The sequence below is a fragment of the Danio rerio genome, chromosome 2, assembly GCF_049306965.1.
Source record: "Danio rerio strain Tuebingen ecotype United States chromosome 2, GRCz12tu, whole genome shotgun sequence".
In the NCBI taxonomy this organism is placed as follows: Eukaryota; Metazoa; Chordata; class Actinopteri; order Cypriniformes; family Danionidae; genus Danio; species Danio rerio.
In genome coordinates, this window is record NC_133177.1 from 29,273,383 (window position 1) to 29,294,096 (window position 20,714).

At 33.4% G+C, this 20,714-nt stretch overlaps 1 protein-coding gene across 2 annotated transcripts in view; it reads left to right on the forward strand.

Annotated features, from left to right (window-relative positions):
• Window positions 1–20,714, forward strand: part of slc7a14a (solute carrier family 7 member 14a) — a 131,309-nt gene that overhangs the window by 75,159 nt on the left and 35,436 nt on the right. For both annotated transcript variants that reach the window (XM_073919784.1, NM_001347689.1), the window contains 2 exons: window positions 11,959–12,447; window positions 17,393–17,629. In XM_073919784.1, coding sequence (XP_073775885.1) covers window positions 12,144–12,447; window positions 17,393–17,629 — 541 coding nt within the window. In that variant the 5' untranslated portion in view covers window positions 11,959–12,143. The remainder of the gene's footprint in view (window positions 1–11,958; window positions 12,448–17,392; window positions 17,630–20,714) is intronic.

Genomic DNA, 20,714 nt, shown 5'->3' on the forward strand with positions numbered 1-20,714 from the left:
ATTTGAGGAATGCAGTTCTGCCCACTGTTTCTACACACCATCTGCTGCATATCTTACTGTCAGGCTCTGAGGTATACAGCAGCAGAACATTTCCATCTCTTGTTCTGAATGCAGACAGCAGCAGTGGCACAGGGTGAAATGATGCAGGACCGAAGACTTTAATTGACTTGTAAATCGACTCTGTTATTAGCAAGAGGGATTAAAGTGTAGAATTGTATCGTATGAGTGGCAGGTGAAGTAGTTGAGGTGTCAGTTTCTCATCTAAATCCGTGGATTAAAAGCGTTCTGTATCAGTTATTTATGTTATAGTTTTTATTAATATAAAATAACACTCTTTGTGCCCACCCCTCCTACTCCCAGCAGCACAGACTCATCAGAGTTTAAAATCTTCAGTGGTGCAGGAGCAATTTGGTGCATTTAAAATCTCGAGTAGCAATGCTTAAAATAAAAACACACCTTCTTACTTTCTGTTTGGCTGACCATTATTTTCCATAGAATGCCACTGGATTAGAAAGCTGTCAGTTTCACAATGCTCAATGCTAGTGATTAGATTAGTGATTTCACAAGCTGCAGAACATTTAAACAATTACTTACTTTATTTTAATTATAAAATAATAAGTATAGCCTTATATATTCACATAAATATTGAAGTATGTAAATGTATGTTGAAAGTTCCTTAGAGTTTCTTCTTGTTATTCCACCCTGACACACCAGCACAGCTTAAGATAGAATTTGTTCTTACGTTTTTTTCTTATTTTTTTATTTATTTTTTTATTTTTACACTAAAGGCAAAATCACTCACTCAAATAGTTTACAGTACTGTGGTAAACACTAAAATGTTGGGTTTTGGTTCTGCTGAAGATCAATGCCTACTTCTACTTCACAGCCTCTACAGTGCTGTTAATATACAAAACTTTTAGCCATTCACAGCAGTGGCCGTTTACTTCCACAGTCCACCATGCCCATTCAAATTCTGATGAGGGGTCAAAAACAGGACAACAAATAGTCAAATTACTTCTGCATTTTTATGCAAAGAAATTGGAAAAATGTATAAGTGGTCTTTGGTACAAAATAAACAAAGACATAGTTCAAATGTTTTGCGTGATAGTCTGGTATTGTTCATTTTTCTTAATTGTAATGTTCAAGAATTGGACATATCTGATTTTTTTTTCTCCTCTATCAAATGAGAATATGGCTGTTAAATATAAAACATTTACACACCAATTTGTGATCACAACATATCTTAAAAGAACTATTTTTGTAAGCGTGAAGATTTATATATACATACAACAGTTCTGTCTGGTTCTTCCATCTGATTGGCTGGTAGCCATGCAATATTTCGCCAGTAACATCACACAAAGGCCTCTTTACCCTTCACCTCTGTGTATTACTCCGCCCACACACAGCCAGCAACAAGCAGAGAGATGCTGCAGTTTGACAAATATTACTGTTAATAGACAACAAAATGCACTTTAGAGGCTTTTTTTGGTCAATTATGTAGTTGTTTAGATTGCAACTATGCAGGTTATTTGTAAGAATAGTGCCAATTTTAAAACATTTACAATTTCTGAGAGAGCTTGTCGGCAGCCATTAGCCTGCCATAGTGTAGTAGACCAAAGACGGTTGACGTTGTCTATACACAAAATGGCGCCAGGACCGCATAATAAGCCCTTGCTTCAATTAAAACTCTTGTATTTTTCTGGAACCCGAATAAGAAGCTGAAAAATGGAAGCGTTTCGTTTTTTAAGGTGGACCGGATAGAGTCAATAAGAATGTGCCAATAAGGAGCTTTTTATATATATATATATATATATATATATATATATATATATATATATATATATATATATATATATATATATATATATATATTTGTCCACATTAACTCAATGTAAACTTGCTGACAATGTACAAAATTTTTTTTATTTTATGTTTTTTTTTTTTGCTGAAAAACTAATATTTAATTAAATTTTCAAATAAAATTATTTGGTTGCAAATCGACTCAGAATACATAGACTTTGAAGGGCCTTTATCATGTTTATAACTTAAAAAAAAAAATTTAATTAATAAAAAAAATAATATAATATAATATATATATATATATATATATATATATATATATATATATATATATATATATATATATATATATATATATATATATATATATATATATATATATATATATATATATATATATATATATATATGGAGAGTTTAGATATGAAAACCTCTTAATGCCACCTGAAATTTTCTTCTGAAATGAGCATTTTCATCAGGCTTCGGTGTGTAAGTATGTTCTTTTCATTGTATTTTAAGTAAAATAGCTTGACATAAACAAAGGAGGCACTTTTTGTTTTTTTTTTACATCTGTACTCTTCATATTTATTTATTTATTTATCTTTTTTTTTTTCAATTATAAAGATGATAAAAGCCATTCCTAGTCTATATACTGTTTTCACAATCTGAGTCAATTTGGAACCAATTAATATTATTTGAATATTTAATATAATATTTGTTTTTCAGCCAAAACATACTATATAGTCAGCAAGTTTTCATTGAGTGCTATTAATGCATGAGAAAAAAAATGATGAGTGCTACATTGAAATGATGTTATATGTAGGCTACAATAAAGATCTTTATAACATTAAGAGTTTCACAGACATTGTCACAAAAGCCATAATCTTTACAATAAAAGAGACCTTTATTAGTGCTAAAAGCAGCTTAGTACAGTGTACATAAAGATGGTTTCACCATATGAAAAGGATGCATGTCATACTGTATGTCTTATGACTGGACCATATGACAAAATGTCTGCAAAAATTAATTTCTTTTTAAACCAGCATGTAGATAAACCATGACCAACAATATTTATAATGTTCTACTGATGCCATATGTGCAAAAACTTCAATTAGTTGTATCTCAATAAACTGGAAACAAAAATAAAAGTGCACATTATCTTTACACCAGGTTTTACAGTTCACCCAAGAAGAGTCTTTTTTTCCCCCTCCACTATGAATAATTCCGCATATTAAAAATGAAGGTCTGTATGCTTCAGATGCTGCTGGATAGAAGTTGAATCAATCAGACTGAAGCAGCAGATTCTGCCTCTCTCTTTCCAAACAATGGAAATCAATGCTTCTCTCGTTGCCCACAGATGGTCAAACACGTCCCAGCACATCCTTCCTTTCCAATCACACCGCTCAATCACCCTGTTATCCTGTGTCTGATTTAGGTGAACCTGACATCCACCTGGAGCTCCACCTGTTTTTTTTGCTTTTTCTGGCTCTTTGATGATATGATATGATATAATTATGACACATGCAGATTAGCTCATAATGCAGTATAAAAAGTCATTCATGTCATGTACAGTGTCGTTAAATTTATCAAAAGTTACAGTAAATACATTTATGAGGATATATTTTTTTGATTAATTCCATACTCTTTAAGAACCAATTTTCACAGCTTATTATTCCTCCCTATTATTGAGAAATTGTTTGTTTATTAGTACTTATAAAATAGATATTCTGCATGATTTTTTAAATTCAATATCTAAACATAAATCCTACATTAATAACTATTCATAAGAATCAAATTAGGAGTTTGGTACAAAAGTCATAGTTTCATTTTTTAAAGGTTTAATTTACAAGAATTGGATTGTGCCTGTTTTTATATTTAAATTTTTTTATTTTATTAAAAATGTATTACATTATTTTGTTTCATTTGATGTTTTTTATTTATTAATATAACCTGTTACACAATTAATAAAACCTATTAATAGAACTTGTATTTATTTTAAACATATGTTATTATAATTGTTAGTAAAATTTGCATTTATTTATTTGTTGGGATCTTGAAGTCATTTATTTTAATTAAATATAGAACTTATTTATATAAATCTTATTTAAACCTTTTTTTATAATTACAAAATTAGTAAAATTGTTACATCATTCATTCATTCATTTATTCATTCATTCATTTTCCTTCGGCTTAGTCCCTTTACTTATCAGTGGTCACCACAGCAAAATGAACCACCAACCTATCCAACATATAATTTTTTTTAATTCTATTACTTTATTTTTGTTGAGAAAGTTTTACAATTTTACAACAGAACATTTTACGTTACAAATATACAATTTTACCATATTGCACATGAAATAATAAAGAAAAATAATAATAATAATAATAATAATAATAATAATAATAATAACAATATTAATCATCATCATCATAAGCAAATACTAGACACAACATTGGGATGGAGTGGTGGGGTCGTTATGTTGATCAATACATTCAACAGTTCTTAACATTGCAGTGATCATCCATTTCTTCCAACATTTTAGAAATAAGTCCTTTTTAAGTTTCAAAATAAATGTCAATTTTACCATATTGCTTATTTCCTTTGCAGTTTCTGTCCAATCACCAATAGAGGGGGTGTTGTGCATATACCAGTATCTGATAATAATCTTCTTGCTTGCCACACTTAATTTACAAAGTAAACATCCACCTTCACTAGTACCTCTTTATAGTTTTCAAGGTAATTTGTAAATAAAGTCTTTTGGTATATGGTATCCTAAGATCTTTTCCATTTCCGATAAAACCTTGTTCCATAAAAGTATTTTTTTTAAACCCAAGAAAATAAGCAGGTGATCATTTACATTAGCCATACATCATTGAAATTGGCAGGATTTACCTTCCATACTCGCAACACGGACACCTCCAAATGATGTTAAAGAGTCACATGCTGTATTTATAAGGCATTATTGTATGTATTCGCGGCCGCGAAATCACACGTGACCTTAGCTGACATGCGCGTCTACTTTAGTATACAGAACCTGCATAGGCTGTGAGTAACAGGTAATAAAGTTGTAAATAATATTAAGTTTGTGTCATAGAGGGATCATTTGAAAGCTGTGCGCGAAGTATCAACAGCATTTAGCAGTGAAAATGAAACCAAAAGCGTGCACATCATTTAAATAATCATATTGCATTTTAGAGTTATGATTGCGACAAGCATTTGATAAGTTTTTTCTTTCATAGCGAACACACAGTTGTGCATAAAAATAAATGTTTAGTGTCAGTATACCTACTCTAGCCTATATATTGTTGAATATAATGCAAGAAGGAATCTGATAATGACAAATGTCTGATTGTACCAGTGAATAAAATGGTCTAATAATGTTGTCAACGACAGATTGCAAGCATATATCTCAAACATAATAATTCAACATTAGAATTATTATAAGTAGAATATAATTATTTATAGAAACCAGTAGACCTACACATAATATTATTATTGTTGTTTTACCATATGTTTGAGAAAAAACAATAATAATTGCTGACTCATATTAATTTTTTTACATCTATCGTGAGAAAATCGTGATCTTTATTTTAAGCAAACAAATCGCGATTCTCATTTTAACCAGAATCTTGCAGCTCTAGCTTCAAGTATTGTTCATTCGTATTTCATGTCAGTAAATACATTAACTAATGAAACATTGCTGTAAAGCTTGATAGGCCCATAGCCAGCCTATTGAAAGAGGTGGTTCTTTTTTCATAACAGGTGGACCTTTCTGCAGTTATTCACCTCATTTTCTATTAAATTATGAGGTAAAATAGAGCATTTTAGTGACATTTTAAACACTAATCTTAAAAAAAAGTGCTTACCATAGTTGTTGTTGTTTTTTTTTACCACAGAGTGTTTATTTACAAATTTGCATTTAAATTGTAAGTTATTATCATTTTCAACAAAAAGCTCACAATTTCAATTGAAAAAAAATGTTGAACAAAAAAGTATGAAAATTGTTTTATAATCCATCATGATTTATGATTTATTATCATCCATCATTAAAAAAAGAATCTGTTAAAACTTGTTCTAAATTAAAAACTGTAACCTATAGGCAAATAACAAACTGGCCAGCTCATTTCTTTATTCAGAATTTGTCCATTTGAATAATTAAAATTACATTTGTCTGAAAGCCACCTTCTATCGGTTATTTTCACAATTTATGATGGCATATTGTCAAAAATAGGACACATGAGCTTGTATAGCAGCTAAATTCTGGACTTTGTCAGTAGGGGGTGGGTCTTTCGAACCACCCAAACCCCCCTAGCTACAGGCCTGCTTTGATTAATATTTTGTTCAAGATTAAATAGGGTTAAAGTGTCATACATAGATTTCTTTACGTGCACATAAAATATATCACAATGTTGCTATAGCTTTCACTGAGGGAACCAGCACTTGTCCAGAATTATGAAATAAGCATATGGATATGCAGTTGGCAGTGTAAAATAACAGTTATTTTATGCATTATTAAATTTTAAGCATGTTAAGTACAATGCACATCATCAAAAAATTTAACAGAAATAGTAAAAACTAATATAATGATCGTAAACATGGTATTAAATGTATATGTTGTTTATTGATTTTATGCTTTTGCGTTTCATGTTACGTGTTTGCTATTCCATATAATATGTGTGAATGCATTAAATGGACAGAGCTGTGTATGTACAGCAGGTTCTTTATGGCTTCATTTTGTCTCTCTGAATTATACAAGAGCTCTGTTGCGCCTCGGGCCTCGGTTTATACATGTGTGTCTCATAAGGTCACTGACAGGTTTAAATATATGCTCCTCTAGCACCTTAAGGCACAAGCAGCATTAGTGTGATGTGGCTGTGAGCTTCACATCTGACGCAGAGTCACTTACGGTTTATATGAGGATGGAGTTGAGCTTGATCCTGTGCATAAAGCTACAATTTGAATCTACTTTTATATTTGCATTTGCAGACCAATTGGTATGGCAGTAATATTGTTTTATTGTTTTCTAGAAAATCCACTGGAACGTGGTACTCTGGCTTTTGGGGAAAAACATTAGAAACGTATTCATATTTAGTAGTCACGTTAATATTATATTTAAGAGTATAATTAACAGCATCTAATGTATTGTATTAATGTAACTAAAGACATGATCGGCGACCTCACATCAAGAAGGTTGCTGGTTAGAGTCCAGGCTGTGTCAGATGGCACTTTTGTGTCGAGTTTGCATATTCTTCCCCTTTTTGTGTGGGTTTCCTTGCTCCAGGTTTCCCCCACACTCCAAAGACATGCGCTAATGGTGAATTGAATAAAACTAAAAATGGCTATAGTGTATGTGTGCGCGAATCAGAGTGTATGGGTGTTTTCCAGTACTGGGTTGCAGCTGGAAGGGCATCCGCTATGTAAAACATATGCTCGATAAGTTGGCGGTTCATTCCACTGTGGTGACCCCTGATGAATAAAGGGACTAAGCCAAAGGAAAATGAATGAATAGATAAACGATTGGCAGTCAGTCTGATTCTGAGAAAGTTGAACATACTTTCTGATTAACAACACCCACTTTTAAAACTGCTATAAAATGTGCCGAAGCAATGTAATACTTTTTTGCAAACATTTCATCACAGCTAGATATTTATCATTAACCTGGATTTTAACTGTTGTACCTAAATAAGGCAAGCCCACTCAAAATGACTGGTGCACCCAATAATAATAATTAAAAAAAAAACACTTTTCTTAAAAAAAGAAATAATCTTGCATATGGGAGATTCTCAAATTATGGGTAGATTTTGCATCTCCTAGATCAGTGTTTCTTTACCACATTCCTGGAGCACCACTGCACAGCACTGCATATTTTCGATGTCTCCTTTGTCTGTCCCACCCATTTCAGATTTTTCTGTCTCTACTAATGAGCTGATGATCTGAATCAGGCAACCCAGGCTCATTCTGAAAATGTATCTCTATCAACATTTCTGGGGAACGCCAAATACATCTTAAGAGCTACAGTTTTTGTTTTTGTCATGAAATAATTAGGTTTAATACATTTTTTTTGTGTGTTTATTCTACTAAGTTAAATAAACATTAGAATCTTTATGTCATGTTATTTATTTATTTTTTTTATTTATTCATTCATTGATTTATCATTTTCTTTTCGGCTTAGTCCCTTTATTAATCTTAGGTCGGCACAGTGGAATGAACCGCCAACTTATCCAGCATATCTTTTACACAGTGAATGCCCTTCCAGCTTTAACCCATCACTAGGAAACACCCGTACACTGTCATTCACACACATACACTACGGACAATTTAGCCTTCCCAATTCACGTATACCGCATGTTTTTGGACCTTTAGGGGAAACCGGAGCACCCGGAGGAAACCCACGTGAACAAAGGGAAAACATGCAAACATCACACAGAAATCTCAACTGATCCAGCCGTGGCTCGAACAATTTATTTATTTATTTATTTATTTATTTATTTATTTATTCTTGGCAGAGAAGATCATATTTTCAGGTTAACTAACTTTTTATACTAATGGGCAAATCAAAACGTTGATGTATTAACATTATATAATTATGAAAGAAATATGGTAGTTTACTGTAGATTTCAAAATGATCTACCGTAATTTTATTGATTACATTCTGGCAATCACAACTGCCAGTCTTTTACAGTGAATTTTACAGATAATTTTTTACTGTGTATATTTTCAGCTCAAACATTTTACCCTTTTTTCCTTTGCCCAATAGTGATCAGTTTTGTGTTGTAAAATGACTTTAGTTTAAGAGTAGGCCCTAGTGTCTATTGGGCCTAGACTTGCCACCTCATCAGACATTTATGTAATATATAAGCTATGACGTGTAGAGCAGACATACCCCACTCCATGTGGCCTGTTGTGCTGTTTGTAAATCTAAATGAATCATCATCATTCTGGTCGGCAGCCATGTGCTTGAGTCTCCATGATGGACAGACTTCACTGTGATCTGTCCATATACACAGTCAGACAGAGATGAGTATCATTACAGCACCATCAAACCCCTTCAAGGTGACAGAACTGAAGAGTTAAAAGCAAATGAACTGACCAGTGCGGAAATGGAGTTAAAATGTGTTGGTGGAATGAAAGAGAGGAGAACAGAGAAGGAATGTCAGATAGGAAATGAGCAGAAATGAACAGGCTGGGTTTTGTTTTTCGTCTGTTCCTCTTTGGCTGCTCACCAGAGCTCATCAGCACATTTTATTGGTTTTCAACAGGGGTCTGGATGTTATCTCTCGCTCCTTCCTATCAAGAGGCTCTCAACATATCAAATCAACAACCAGTGCTTTTATTCAAACCTACTGAAGCTTCTTTTCAGATTCGTTTAATCATCTTTTTGAACTGATTTATCAGCCTGGCTGGAAACGAATGACTACTGAAACATCAGCAAAACCAGACACTTGTAAAATGCATTAAAATGATGATGTCAAATCTGATCTTATCTTGAATGGAATGAGACGTATTATTAGCATATAGATGATTTCTGAGAGAAAGTCTTATTTAGAAAGAGAGATGTACTTATGGTTGTATTCTTATCTGCTGTTTTGTGGCCCTTAATGGCTGAGATATATTGTGTTACATGTTTTTTATGTTGCTGAAAGCATTCATTCATCTGTTAAAATAAGCTTTCACAAAGATGAGTGAATAGCTGATGGGAGGAAGGGCTCTTGGCTCTTGCGTTAGTATTTAATCAGGCGGGTAAATGTAACTCTTGTGAATACAGCAGGACATTTCCTTTAGGCGTTTACCATGGCTAAGGGTTTAACAGTAAATGTAGTCTTTAATTTGCTTTAAAAAGGTAACGACAGGCAGCAGAACTAAAGCACATTGTTCAAAACTCAGAAATCCCTTGTGGTGTTCAAATAACTTTTAAATGCATATGTCTGCTTCAGTGCTTCAAATGACTTGTATGAAGATAAGCTGCCAATTTATGGGTAGACTAATACTCTATTGTCATTTAGTGTAATATTGCAAGTTTATTCATAAAGAAGTGGTAAAATATATTCTTATTTTGACCTGTACTCACGCTACTAAAAAAAAACTAGTGATCCTATGAATTGTAAAATATTTTAATGACTAAAAACTTCTTAACAAATGGGTTAGAAAGACATATGAAGGATAGTAGCAAAGTATGAAGATGATAATATTCATTAATGTTCCTCCAGCCTAGCCCCTTTATTCATCAGGGGTCACGATCATAATAATAATCAATATTTTGAATTTCAGAAATACATTTCTTGTTTTCTTTTTATATATCACTAATAATCACAATTGAAATTATTTATTTTAAATATAAATGGTATATATTTTAATTTATTTTATATATCAAAATATATTTTAAATGATAATTTATACATTCGATGTCAAAGCTGGATTTTTTTTTTTTTACCACAATTTCTTAAATTTTCTTCATCACATGACCCTTATTTTATTTTGAAATTTTAGTTTAGTTTAGTTTAGTTGTTTATTTATATAGCACAGTATTTACAACACAACACTGCCCAAAGTGCTAAACACAATCCATGAAACAAATCACTCAGCACATAAGTAACAACTAAAACATAAAACAACCCCCTGAACATTAAAAAGGCTTAAATGTTAAGGGAAAAAATGCAATTTCAGAAGGTTTTTAAAAACAAGTAAAGTTGGAGCGTGTCTAATGTTAGGTGAAAGGGATCCCACCTTCCCTTACACCAGATCCTTGATACAGAAAGCAAAGACTGATTTGTAGACCTCAATGACCTACCAGGATTGTATACATGGAGATCTGATAAATAAGGAGGTGCCAGACCATTTCAGCATTAAGTACTGGATATATGTGTTCGCACGTTGTGATTTTGCCAAGTACTTTGCCATCCTGGATTTACATCTGTGTTGATCCTGGTACATCATTTTTGTTGGAAAATGTAATCCACACCTATTCCCTACCCCTAAACCCAACCAAGACTGTAAATTATTTCCAAAATCACAGGGTAATAATAGTTGGATAACACTCTTGTAGGACTGCATAAACCTAACCATGAGCTTAAACATAACCTAAACGATAATCGTATCCCTTAATTCTTATTGGCTTCCGATGTTTGTCCAGGATAAACAAAGATGTTAGTCCAGAAACATGTCCTACTTCGTGAAATTAGTATATGTGTTCATGCTTACAAGCTTATATTTTATTTTATTTTCATTCATTCGTTTTCTTGTCAACTTAGTCCCTTTATTAATCCGGGGGCGCCACAGGGGAATGAAACACCAACTTATCCAGCACGTTTTTACGCAGCGGATGCCCTTTCAGCCACAACCCATCTCTGGGAAACACACACACACACACACGCACACACACACACACTACGGACAATTTAGCCTACCCAATTCACCTGTACCACATGTCTTTGGACTGTGGGGGAAACCGGAGCACCCGAACCCACGCAAATGCAGGGACAACATGCAAACTCCACACAGAAACGCCAACTGAGCCGAGGTTCGAACCAGCAACCCAGTGACCTTCTTGCTGTGAGGCGACAGCACTACCTACTGCGCCACTGCTTCGTAGTTTATTTTATTTTATTTTACTTATTTGGGTTGTGGCTGGAAGGGCATCCGCTGCGTGGAAACGTGCTGGATAAGTAGGTGGCTCATTCCGCTGTGGTGACCCCGGATTAATAAAGGGACTAAGCCGAAAAGAAAATGAATGAATGAATGAATTTTATTTATTGTTTTATTCTATTTTATTTTATTTTATTTTTCTTAGTAGATAAATGCAGTCCATACCAACATAACAGCATTAATTAAAAAAAAATCATAAAGACCCACACTTTTACATAGTACTGTATACACTCTAAGAAATACATCAATAATGTTTTATTCCAGTAGTGTCAATAAGACTGTTGAACACAAGATCAAAAACAATAGATAAGATTTAAAACATAAATATATAAATTACATTTTTTGATATCTTGTTTCTAATCGTATCCATTGTATCAGGCTATACTATGCATTTATTGAGTCCACAAAAAATCTCCTTAGGTGACAAATTATGTTACAACAACAACTACATAGTTATCTCATTTATATCAAGAATAATGACTGATCACCCGGTTGTCATCTTATTCTGTCCTCAGCCTTGCTTCACCTTCACCCTCACTGGATATGTGGAAAAATCTGATAATGACGCTCCTCTAGAGGACAGTGATCTTCACAGCCGCTTTCTGTCTGAACCTTCTCCCAAAGCTTCATCAGACCCTCATCCTCCTCAGAGCCTCAGCCCCATCTCCTGAATCCCTCTGACCCACGAGCAGGCTCCAGGATGAGCGGCCTCTTCGCCAAACTGGACCCGCGCCGGGTTCAATGGGGGGCCAACTGGTTTGCCTTCCGGTCCCGCGTTCTGCGCACAAAGCCTGTGGAGTCCATGCTGGAGACCTCGGGTGGCACCGGGGCTCACGGCACCAAACTGGCCCGTGTCCTCTCCACCGTGGACCTTGTGTCTCTGGGAGTGGGAAGCTGTGTGGGTACAGGCATGTATGTGGTCTCGGGACTGGTGGCGAAGGAAATGGCAGGTCCTGGGGTCATTGTGTCTTTCATCATTGCTGCCGTGGCCTCCATCCTGTCAGGTGAGTACCCTTCCTGTGCCACTCACAAAACAAAAGAGGTCTGACATCATCCTGCAAACCTTAGTGTTACCAAACACTCTAGGAAATTAAAGGTACAAAAGCTGAAAGCTGTCACTGGGGCGTTACCTTTTTAAAAGGTCAACTTCTGTGCTATTATATTACTATACACTATTATGCATTATTATATAATATTATAATTATACTTGGGTACTAATATTTATCTTTACAAGGCATCTATTATGCAAAATCCATTATGGAACTCTAATGTGTTATCAGAAATATTTAGAAGTAAATTATTTTATGATAAATACTAGTAAAACGTGGCACAAAAAAAAATGGTATTTCATATGTCCCAAACATCATTCCTGGTGGGCCACAGCTCTACACATTTTGCTTCAACCCTAATCAAACACACACTAATCCAACTAATCAAGGTGTTCAGGACAACTATAGACTATTAAGCAGGTGTGAGTTGGAGGTGGTTGGAGCTAAATTATGGAAAGCTGCAGCCCTCCACACTCTCAGAAATAAAGGTATGCGGGCTGTCATTGGGGTGGTACCTTTTCAAAAGGTACATATTTGTACCTAAAAGGTCCTTATTAACACCTCAAGGGTATATAATTAGTACCTTAAAATTACAAAAGTGTTCCTCCTAATATTTTTAGGTACTAATATATTCTTTTTAGGTACCAATATGTACCCCTTAAGTACAAACATCTATCTTTTGAAAAGATACCACCCAGTGACAGCTCGTGTACCTTTATTTCTGAGAGTGCAGGAATTGGGTTTGAGACCCCTGGTGTATTTAAATGTATTCCTCTTAGTAGTTCATATAAAAATGTATACACTAAGTAACAAATCGTATATTTTTAGCAAGATTTGGGAACCATTCATATACAATTGAAGTCAGAATTATTAGCCCCCCTGAATTATTAGCGCCCCTGTTTATTTTTTTTCCCCAATTTCTGTTATGTTCTGGGAAAATTGTTTCAGCACATTTCTAAGCATAATAGTTTTAAAAACTTATTTCTAATAACTGATTTATTTTATCTTTTCCATGATTTATTTGATCTTTCCAGCTTAAAGTTAAAGTTAAAGACATTAAAAGGCTTAACTAGGTTAATAAGGTGAACTAGGCAGGTTAGGGTAATTAGGCAAGTTATTGTATAATGATGGTTTGTTCTGTAGATTATCGAAAACAAAAATTAGGGTCTAATAATTTTGTCCCAAAAATGGTTTTTAAAAAATTAATAACTGCTTTTATTCTAGCCGAAATAAAACAAATAAGACTTTCTCTCCAGAAGAAAAAATATTATCAGACATACTGTGAAAATTTCATTGCTCTGTTAAAAATCATTTGGGAAATATTTTAAAAAGAAAATAAAAAAAGGGAGCTAATAATTCTGACTATATATATATATATATAGTATATATATATATATATATATATATATATATATATATATATATATATATATATATATATATATATATATATATATATATACATTTTTTTTTGCAGATAAACTGAACTGATAGATTTTTACAAGAATACTGTTAATTATTTTTTTTTATTTCATTATTTATTTTATAATCTTATAATAATTTATAATGTCTTTTTTGGTTTCATTGTCCATGTAAACCTTAATTCAATTTTTTATTTTTGTTCCACCCAGTTCCATATTATGATTATGAATGCTATTTATGTATACCTTTTATTTTACATTTTATAAAACTTCCTACAGTAAATATTGTGATCAATGTTAGATGGGTGGGGTGGGAGGTAAGGTTTGAGTTCCTATTTGTAGCAAGCTATATTTACTGTGAATACTTCCGAGATAAACTTTCATATATGGTCCATCTCTTTTAATGAAAGAATTTAGGCAGTACTGTGAAGATTTTTTTTCAATGAAAATTAAAAAAAAGAGTTTAAAAAATGTATACAAACATTGAATGTATGAATTAAAACTGTAAGTTTATAAAATAAAGTAAAAAGGAAGAAATAATTATTCACCAACATTATCCACAAGTTGGATAAAATATTTGCAATGATTTAAAAGAACTTCAAAAGCTTTTAAAATAATATTAATGGAAAATAAAACTTTTTTTATTTTGCTTTCTTGTTATTGTCAACATTGAAAAATATGTATTAATATAAATATGTAACTTTTTAATTGAATTGCACGACCATATTCTACAAGGCTTAACCGCTACAATAACTATTAATAAACGCTAAATTAGGAGTTTCTTTTTAATGTTTACTTTTAGAGGGCACCGGTTATGCAAAATCCATGGAACACTAATGTGCCGCCCCAGGTGTTGCAACTTTATTCCAGAGAGTGTACTGTGGATAACATCATTTTATCCACTGATCCTGAGTCAGGCTTTAGCTTAGTGAACACTTGTATATCTTTCTGCCTCCTGACGTGTAGCGATGACGCACGGTGGACTGGCTCATTAGGTTTACAGGTTAAAGCTGTGCACAGCATGCAGCACCCAAAATAGCATTAGAGGCAAAATCCATTTATTTTTTTATTTATTTTTGTGTCCCTGTGGATACCAATATAAAGAAGACAACCAGATATGAAAGAGAGGGGAAAATGAATGAAGGGGATATTTTGTTCCTGTGTGCAGCTGACCTTTCCACTCATGGAAACGAAAACAGGGTTTTGATAGCATTTGTTATCATTAGATATGTGGAAATTAGATATACAGTGTGCGTCTGTGATATTTGCAGCCCTGATAAATGCTAGTAAAACAGGCCATGGAAAAACACGTTTGAATTAATTCCTATAATTGTTTCATATTAAAATGTATGCAAATATAAGTTTAATAAAAGAAAAAGTAAGGTCTGGGGTTTGGTAATTTTTTAAAAAAATCATTTTATTTTAAATATTTAAAGTTGAAGATATTTTGAAAAAATTGTTAATGTACAATAAGAGTTTTCTACTTGGCTTTAAAATATAAATTACTTTAATGTTGTAATTTGATGCTCAAAATAATGTATTTTTATTATAAACATTGATAAAAAAAAATCCACCTTTCTAATAATTTTTTTTTCTGAAACTGTTTTTCTTTTAATTGAAACATTTTCCAGATTTATTTATATAGCAAATTGAATATGAATTGTACTGTATTTACTTGTGCTGCTTATAAATGCCTTATTATACAGTATATCATTATGTTCTATACATCCCTTTATCCCATTCTATTCTTAAACAGGTAAAACAACCAGTTAATTTGAATGTCATCACTTAATTGAATGGGCGTTATCAGTGGTTATCAGATGATAGATAGCCTTCTGCACCTACTAGTTGGCTCAGAAGTCTATTATCATCCACCAACATGGTTAATCAGCTATGTATTACACACAGCTGTGGCTGGAATTAAACGACAATTATTTCTATTATCTATTTAATTTCCCATGAATTGTATTTTATTAACGTTTACCACTACCCCAAGCCTAAACCCAACTGTCACAGTAATGCAAAAACAGATCTGGGGGTTCGGGACTTGTGGAGCTGCACATTGATGGATTTACTCTTCATTGTTTAGACTTTCAGTAGTGAAAATTAAACCACACTGAACTGAACTAAACTGAACTTCAACTCTAATAACTGAACTGATACTGTTTCAATTTACTATAATCTTCTATGTGAAGCTGCTTTGACACAACCTACATTGTAAAAGTGCTATAGATATACGGATGAATTGAACTGAATTTAATCTGGATCTGGAGTCTTCTCTATTAGTATAGCTAATTAACCATGTATAGATGATAACAGCCTTCTAAAGGGGGCGATTGCATTCGCATGTTATTTAAAATAAAACTATTAACATGGCGCTCCGTGGCGCAGCAGAAATATGAACATTGTTCTGAGTCGTAGATGGGCGCCGCGGACAGCCACCAACTTGCGGCGCCGGTGTGCGTACCATGACAGAAATCTATGTTTAGATTTCTAAAATGCATGGCGTTGAGTGTTGTGGGGTGTCACCGAGTGGCGCATCTGGTGTGCGAAGTATTAAAAACAATAAACTAGGAGTTAATTAATAAACTAGGAATAAATTAATAAGTCATGATTATAGTTAATAAGAGTTCTTCCAGCCTGATCTCACGAGAAAACGTAAGTATTTTACTTTTTTGGCAGTTAAGTGGCTAATTCATACGAATTCGTACGAGTTCAGTCGTAAGAAATTGTACGATTTTAAAAAGGAGGCGTGGCACCTAACCCCACCCCTAAACCCAACCATCATTGGGGGATACGCAAATCGTACTAAAATGTACGAATTAGATTGACGAATTTGTACGAATTAGCCACTAAATGAAAAAGTTACGAATTGCCGTGAGATTGTGTTGGTTCTTCATACTAAATTGCAACCAAGAACACTATTTTATCAGACGCTTTAATAAAAAATGAATGCTTTTCCTCATTATTGCATTTTTATTTTGATGGGGATTATGACACTCATAGAGACCAACAGCTATTTTGCTGTTTTTTAAGTGAAATTTAACTCAATCTGTCTCCATTCCGATTTGTTCTAGATCTCAATGCAATGTGCAATTTCAACATTCAACCTTATTTCTCACCTTATCAAATATAAGACCCATTCTGCATTTTTTTCACGTTTCTCTCAAAACTATCATATTAGGTCAACTTGAAAGGTTAAATAGTACTTTAAAGCTTTGATGTCACAGAGTACATATTAAAAAAAACAGATAATCCTTATCTCTTTCCACTGCAGTGGGCTTTACATGGATCTGAGCGGTAAAAAGGGATTTCCCTGCTGTTATCTGGCTGTCTGGGATTCTATGGGCTTGACATTTGAGAATTGATCTGACACTCCAGCCAAAAAAATCAATGTTTCCATCTTCTGCAGCCAGTTAGAAGTATCGATAAGCTTGTGAAGTTCAGGTGTTACAGTAATCACTGCTATCTCTCCACAGGGGTGTGTTATGCTGAATTCGGTGTACGTGTGCCTAAAACTACAGGATCGGCCTACACTTACAGCTATGTGACGGTGGGCGAATTTGTGGCTTTTTTCATTGGCTGGAACCTGATTTTGGAGTATCTGATTGGTACAGCAGCAGGGGCCAGTGCACTGAGCAGCATGTTTGATTCGCTGGCCAATCACAGCATCAGTGGATTCATGATCAACCACATAGGAACTCTTAATGGCTTGGGTAAGATGATCAATTTGTTTTCAGAACATAATCATCAAACGTCTGAGATTCTGGTTCATTTTAAAGATTTTAGTTTAGCACAATTTTAAAAATGTGTCATTATTTACTGTCAGCAGAAGATGAACAATGCCTGCATGAGACAGGAGAACTAGCCTCATTGTTTTTTGCAGAAACTCAGATTGAAGCCTATTGCTTTTTGCAGTTCAAACAACCAAGATTGGGCTTCCTTGGCTACATTTGAATGTTGTAAATACTGTTCAATGTTCAATATTTATCTATAAACAAATGTTTAAATTAATTATGTTCATCAAATAAAATAATTATGTCATTATATTCAGAAGACTTTATATTCAGAAGACTTAAACAACACAATTTATTTTGATTAAATTTATTTTGAACCTTTTGATCAGTTTTTTTTTTTTTTTTTAGTGTCAGGGGTTTGGATGAATAGACTTTCAATTTTAGTGAATAAAAGCTCTCACAAGTGATTACAAGTGTGTTTGTTTTTGTTCCTAAGATCAACGAAACATTTTGGGCGAAAATAACCATTTAACAGTGTTTGTTCACCATTCAGTGCACCATAAAAAAAAAACCCTGTATTTTTATGGTTTATTTCTGGTAGCTGGGGTACTGGTAAAAACACTTAAATAACGGCTGTTAAATTACAGAAATTTACTGTAAAATAATGGATGTTGAATTATTTTCCAGAAATCAAAAAAAATAAGTAACCGAAATTACAATTAAGGAAATTTCTGTAATTTAATATCTGTACATTATGCTATATTTCTACAATTTAACATCCATTATTTTACGTTTTCATCCGGCACTCCAGCTGCCGAAAATAAAACATAAAATTACAGATTTTTTTTACAGTGTGGGTACGGAAAGTATTCAGACCCCCTTAAATTTTCCACTCTTTGTTATATTGGAGCCATTTGCTAAAATCATTTAAGTTTTTCTGTTCTTCATTAATGTACACACAGCATGCCATGACAGAATTGTTAATATTTTTGCAGATTTATTAAAAAAGAAAAACTAAAATATTACATTGTCCTAAGTATTCAGACCCTTTGCTGTTGACAATCATATATTTAACTCAGGTGCTTTCCATTTATTCTGGTCATTCTTCATTTGAGTCTAGCTGTGTTTGATTATACTGATTGGACTTGATTAGAAAAGCTACACATCTGTCTATGTAAGACATTACAGCTCACAATGCATGTCAAAGCATATGAGAATCATACAGTATCATGAGGTCAAAGGAACTGCCAGAAGAGCTCAGAGACAGAATTGTGGCAAGGCACAGATCTGGCCAAGGTTACAAGATTTAAAAATTTTACTGGACTTTAAGTTCCTAAGAGCAAAGTGGCCTCCATAATACGTAAATGGAAGATGTTTGGGTCGACCAAAACCCTTTCTAGAGGCCAAAGATCACTGTGGCTGAGCTCTAAAGATGCAGTTTGGAGATGGGAGAACATTGTAGAAAGTCAACCATCACTGCAGCCCTCCACCAGTACCTATAGTACTCCAACATGCTCTTTGGGTGATTTCACAGGACAGGACAACTGGTTGCAATTGAGGGACGAAAACCTTTTACAGAGTACTCAGGACCTGTAAAAGGACTGCTAAAATAATGAAGGAGTGGCTTCACAACAACTCCATACCTGTTGTTGAATGGCCAAACTAAAGTCCTGACTTTAACCAAATAGAGTATCTCTGGAGAAACCTAAAAACAGCTTTATCATCCAACCTAACAGAACTAGAGAGCATCTGCAAGGAGAAATGGCAGAGGATCCCCACATTGAGGTGTGAAAAACAGGGTCTGGATACCTATGACCATGTGATATTTCAGTTTTTCTTTTTTAATAAATCTGCAAAAATGTCAACAGTTTTGTATTTTTTTGCTAATGTTTGTACATTATTGAGGAAAATTTTTTTTAAATAATTTTAGCAAATGGCTGCAATATAACAAAGGGTGAAAAAGTTTAAGGGGGTCTAAATACTTTCAGTACCCACTGTATTTAATCACCCTAAAGTGGTTTACACAAAAGCAGATATTTTTAAGAATGTTGGAAGCTGTAGACATTGACTTCTATACTAGGATACGAGTGCTATGGAAGTCAATGGCTTAAAAAGAAAGAAAGAAAATAAATAGTTGAAGTAATGACAAAAGTTTTCATTTTGAGAACTAATTCTTTAATAGGAATAGAAATTCATTTTATATTTCACAGGCAAATTTTTAAAAGCCTGTTATTATTGAATCCAATTTATTTTACAGTTGATTTAAGCGATTGAGTTCATGTCACTGAGTATTGTAGTCTTCAACGAACAAATTTGCCGCCCCAATAACCTTGACATCCACCCACAGTAATTCCAGCACAGTTTACAGTAGTTAATTCATCAATAGACTGGAGTTAATGGTGCTGCAAAAAGAACAAACGAAAGAAAAGGCACCTCTAACTTTAGCAGTCAATAGTCTGGTGACAAAGGCAATGTGAGAAATCCTTGTTAAAAACCGAGCAACCTCTCTCACAGCTTTTTTTGCATTATGAAACACATGCTCCAGTTACATTACTGAAGAGTAAAAAGAAGCACTTTTTAGGTTAGACATTTGTTATTAAAAGTAGGACAGAAATATTTTCAAAGTAGAAATGATTTAAAGCAAATTTCAGATCTTGACATAGTCTTGTTTTACTAAATGAAAAAATGATTCTGGTACAGATACTGTGTCTTGAATGCTGGTTATCCAATTTCTTTTGCAATGGATTTCTATACAATAAAATATATAGGGGCCTTTATTATTTCGGAAATGGAGTCTGTCAAAATGGGATCATCATATCTTGTGTCTTTGCAATTAAGAACCTCTGTAGCACAGTGACTTTGTTGAATTTTTCTATTGTACATGCTCAGACTACAGATGGAGGTATTAAGCATTGGGTACTCTAAAGATCAATATTTTCTTCCTGCGTGGAATATTTGGTTTGCAAACAGATGTAACATATAGACTATTATGTCTGACCTAGTCAAAACATGGCATACCATGCCAAAATACATAATCTCACTCCACCAGCAGCAGTTGTAAAAT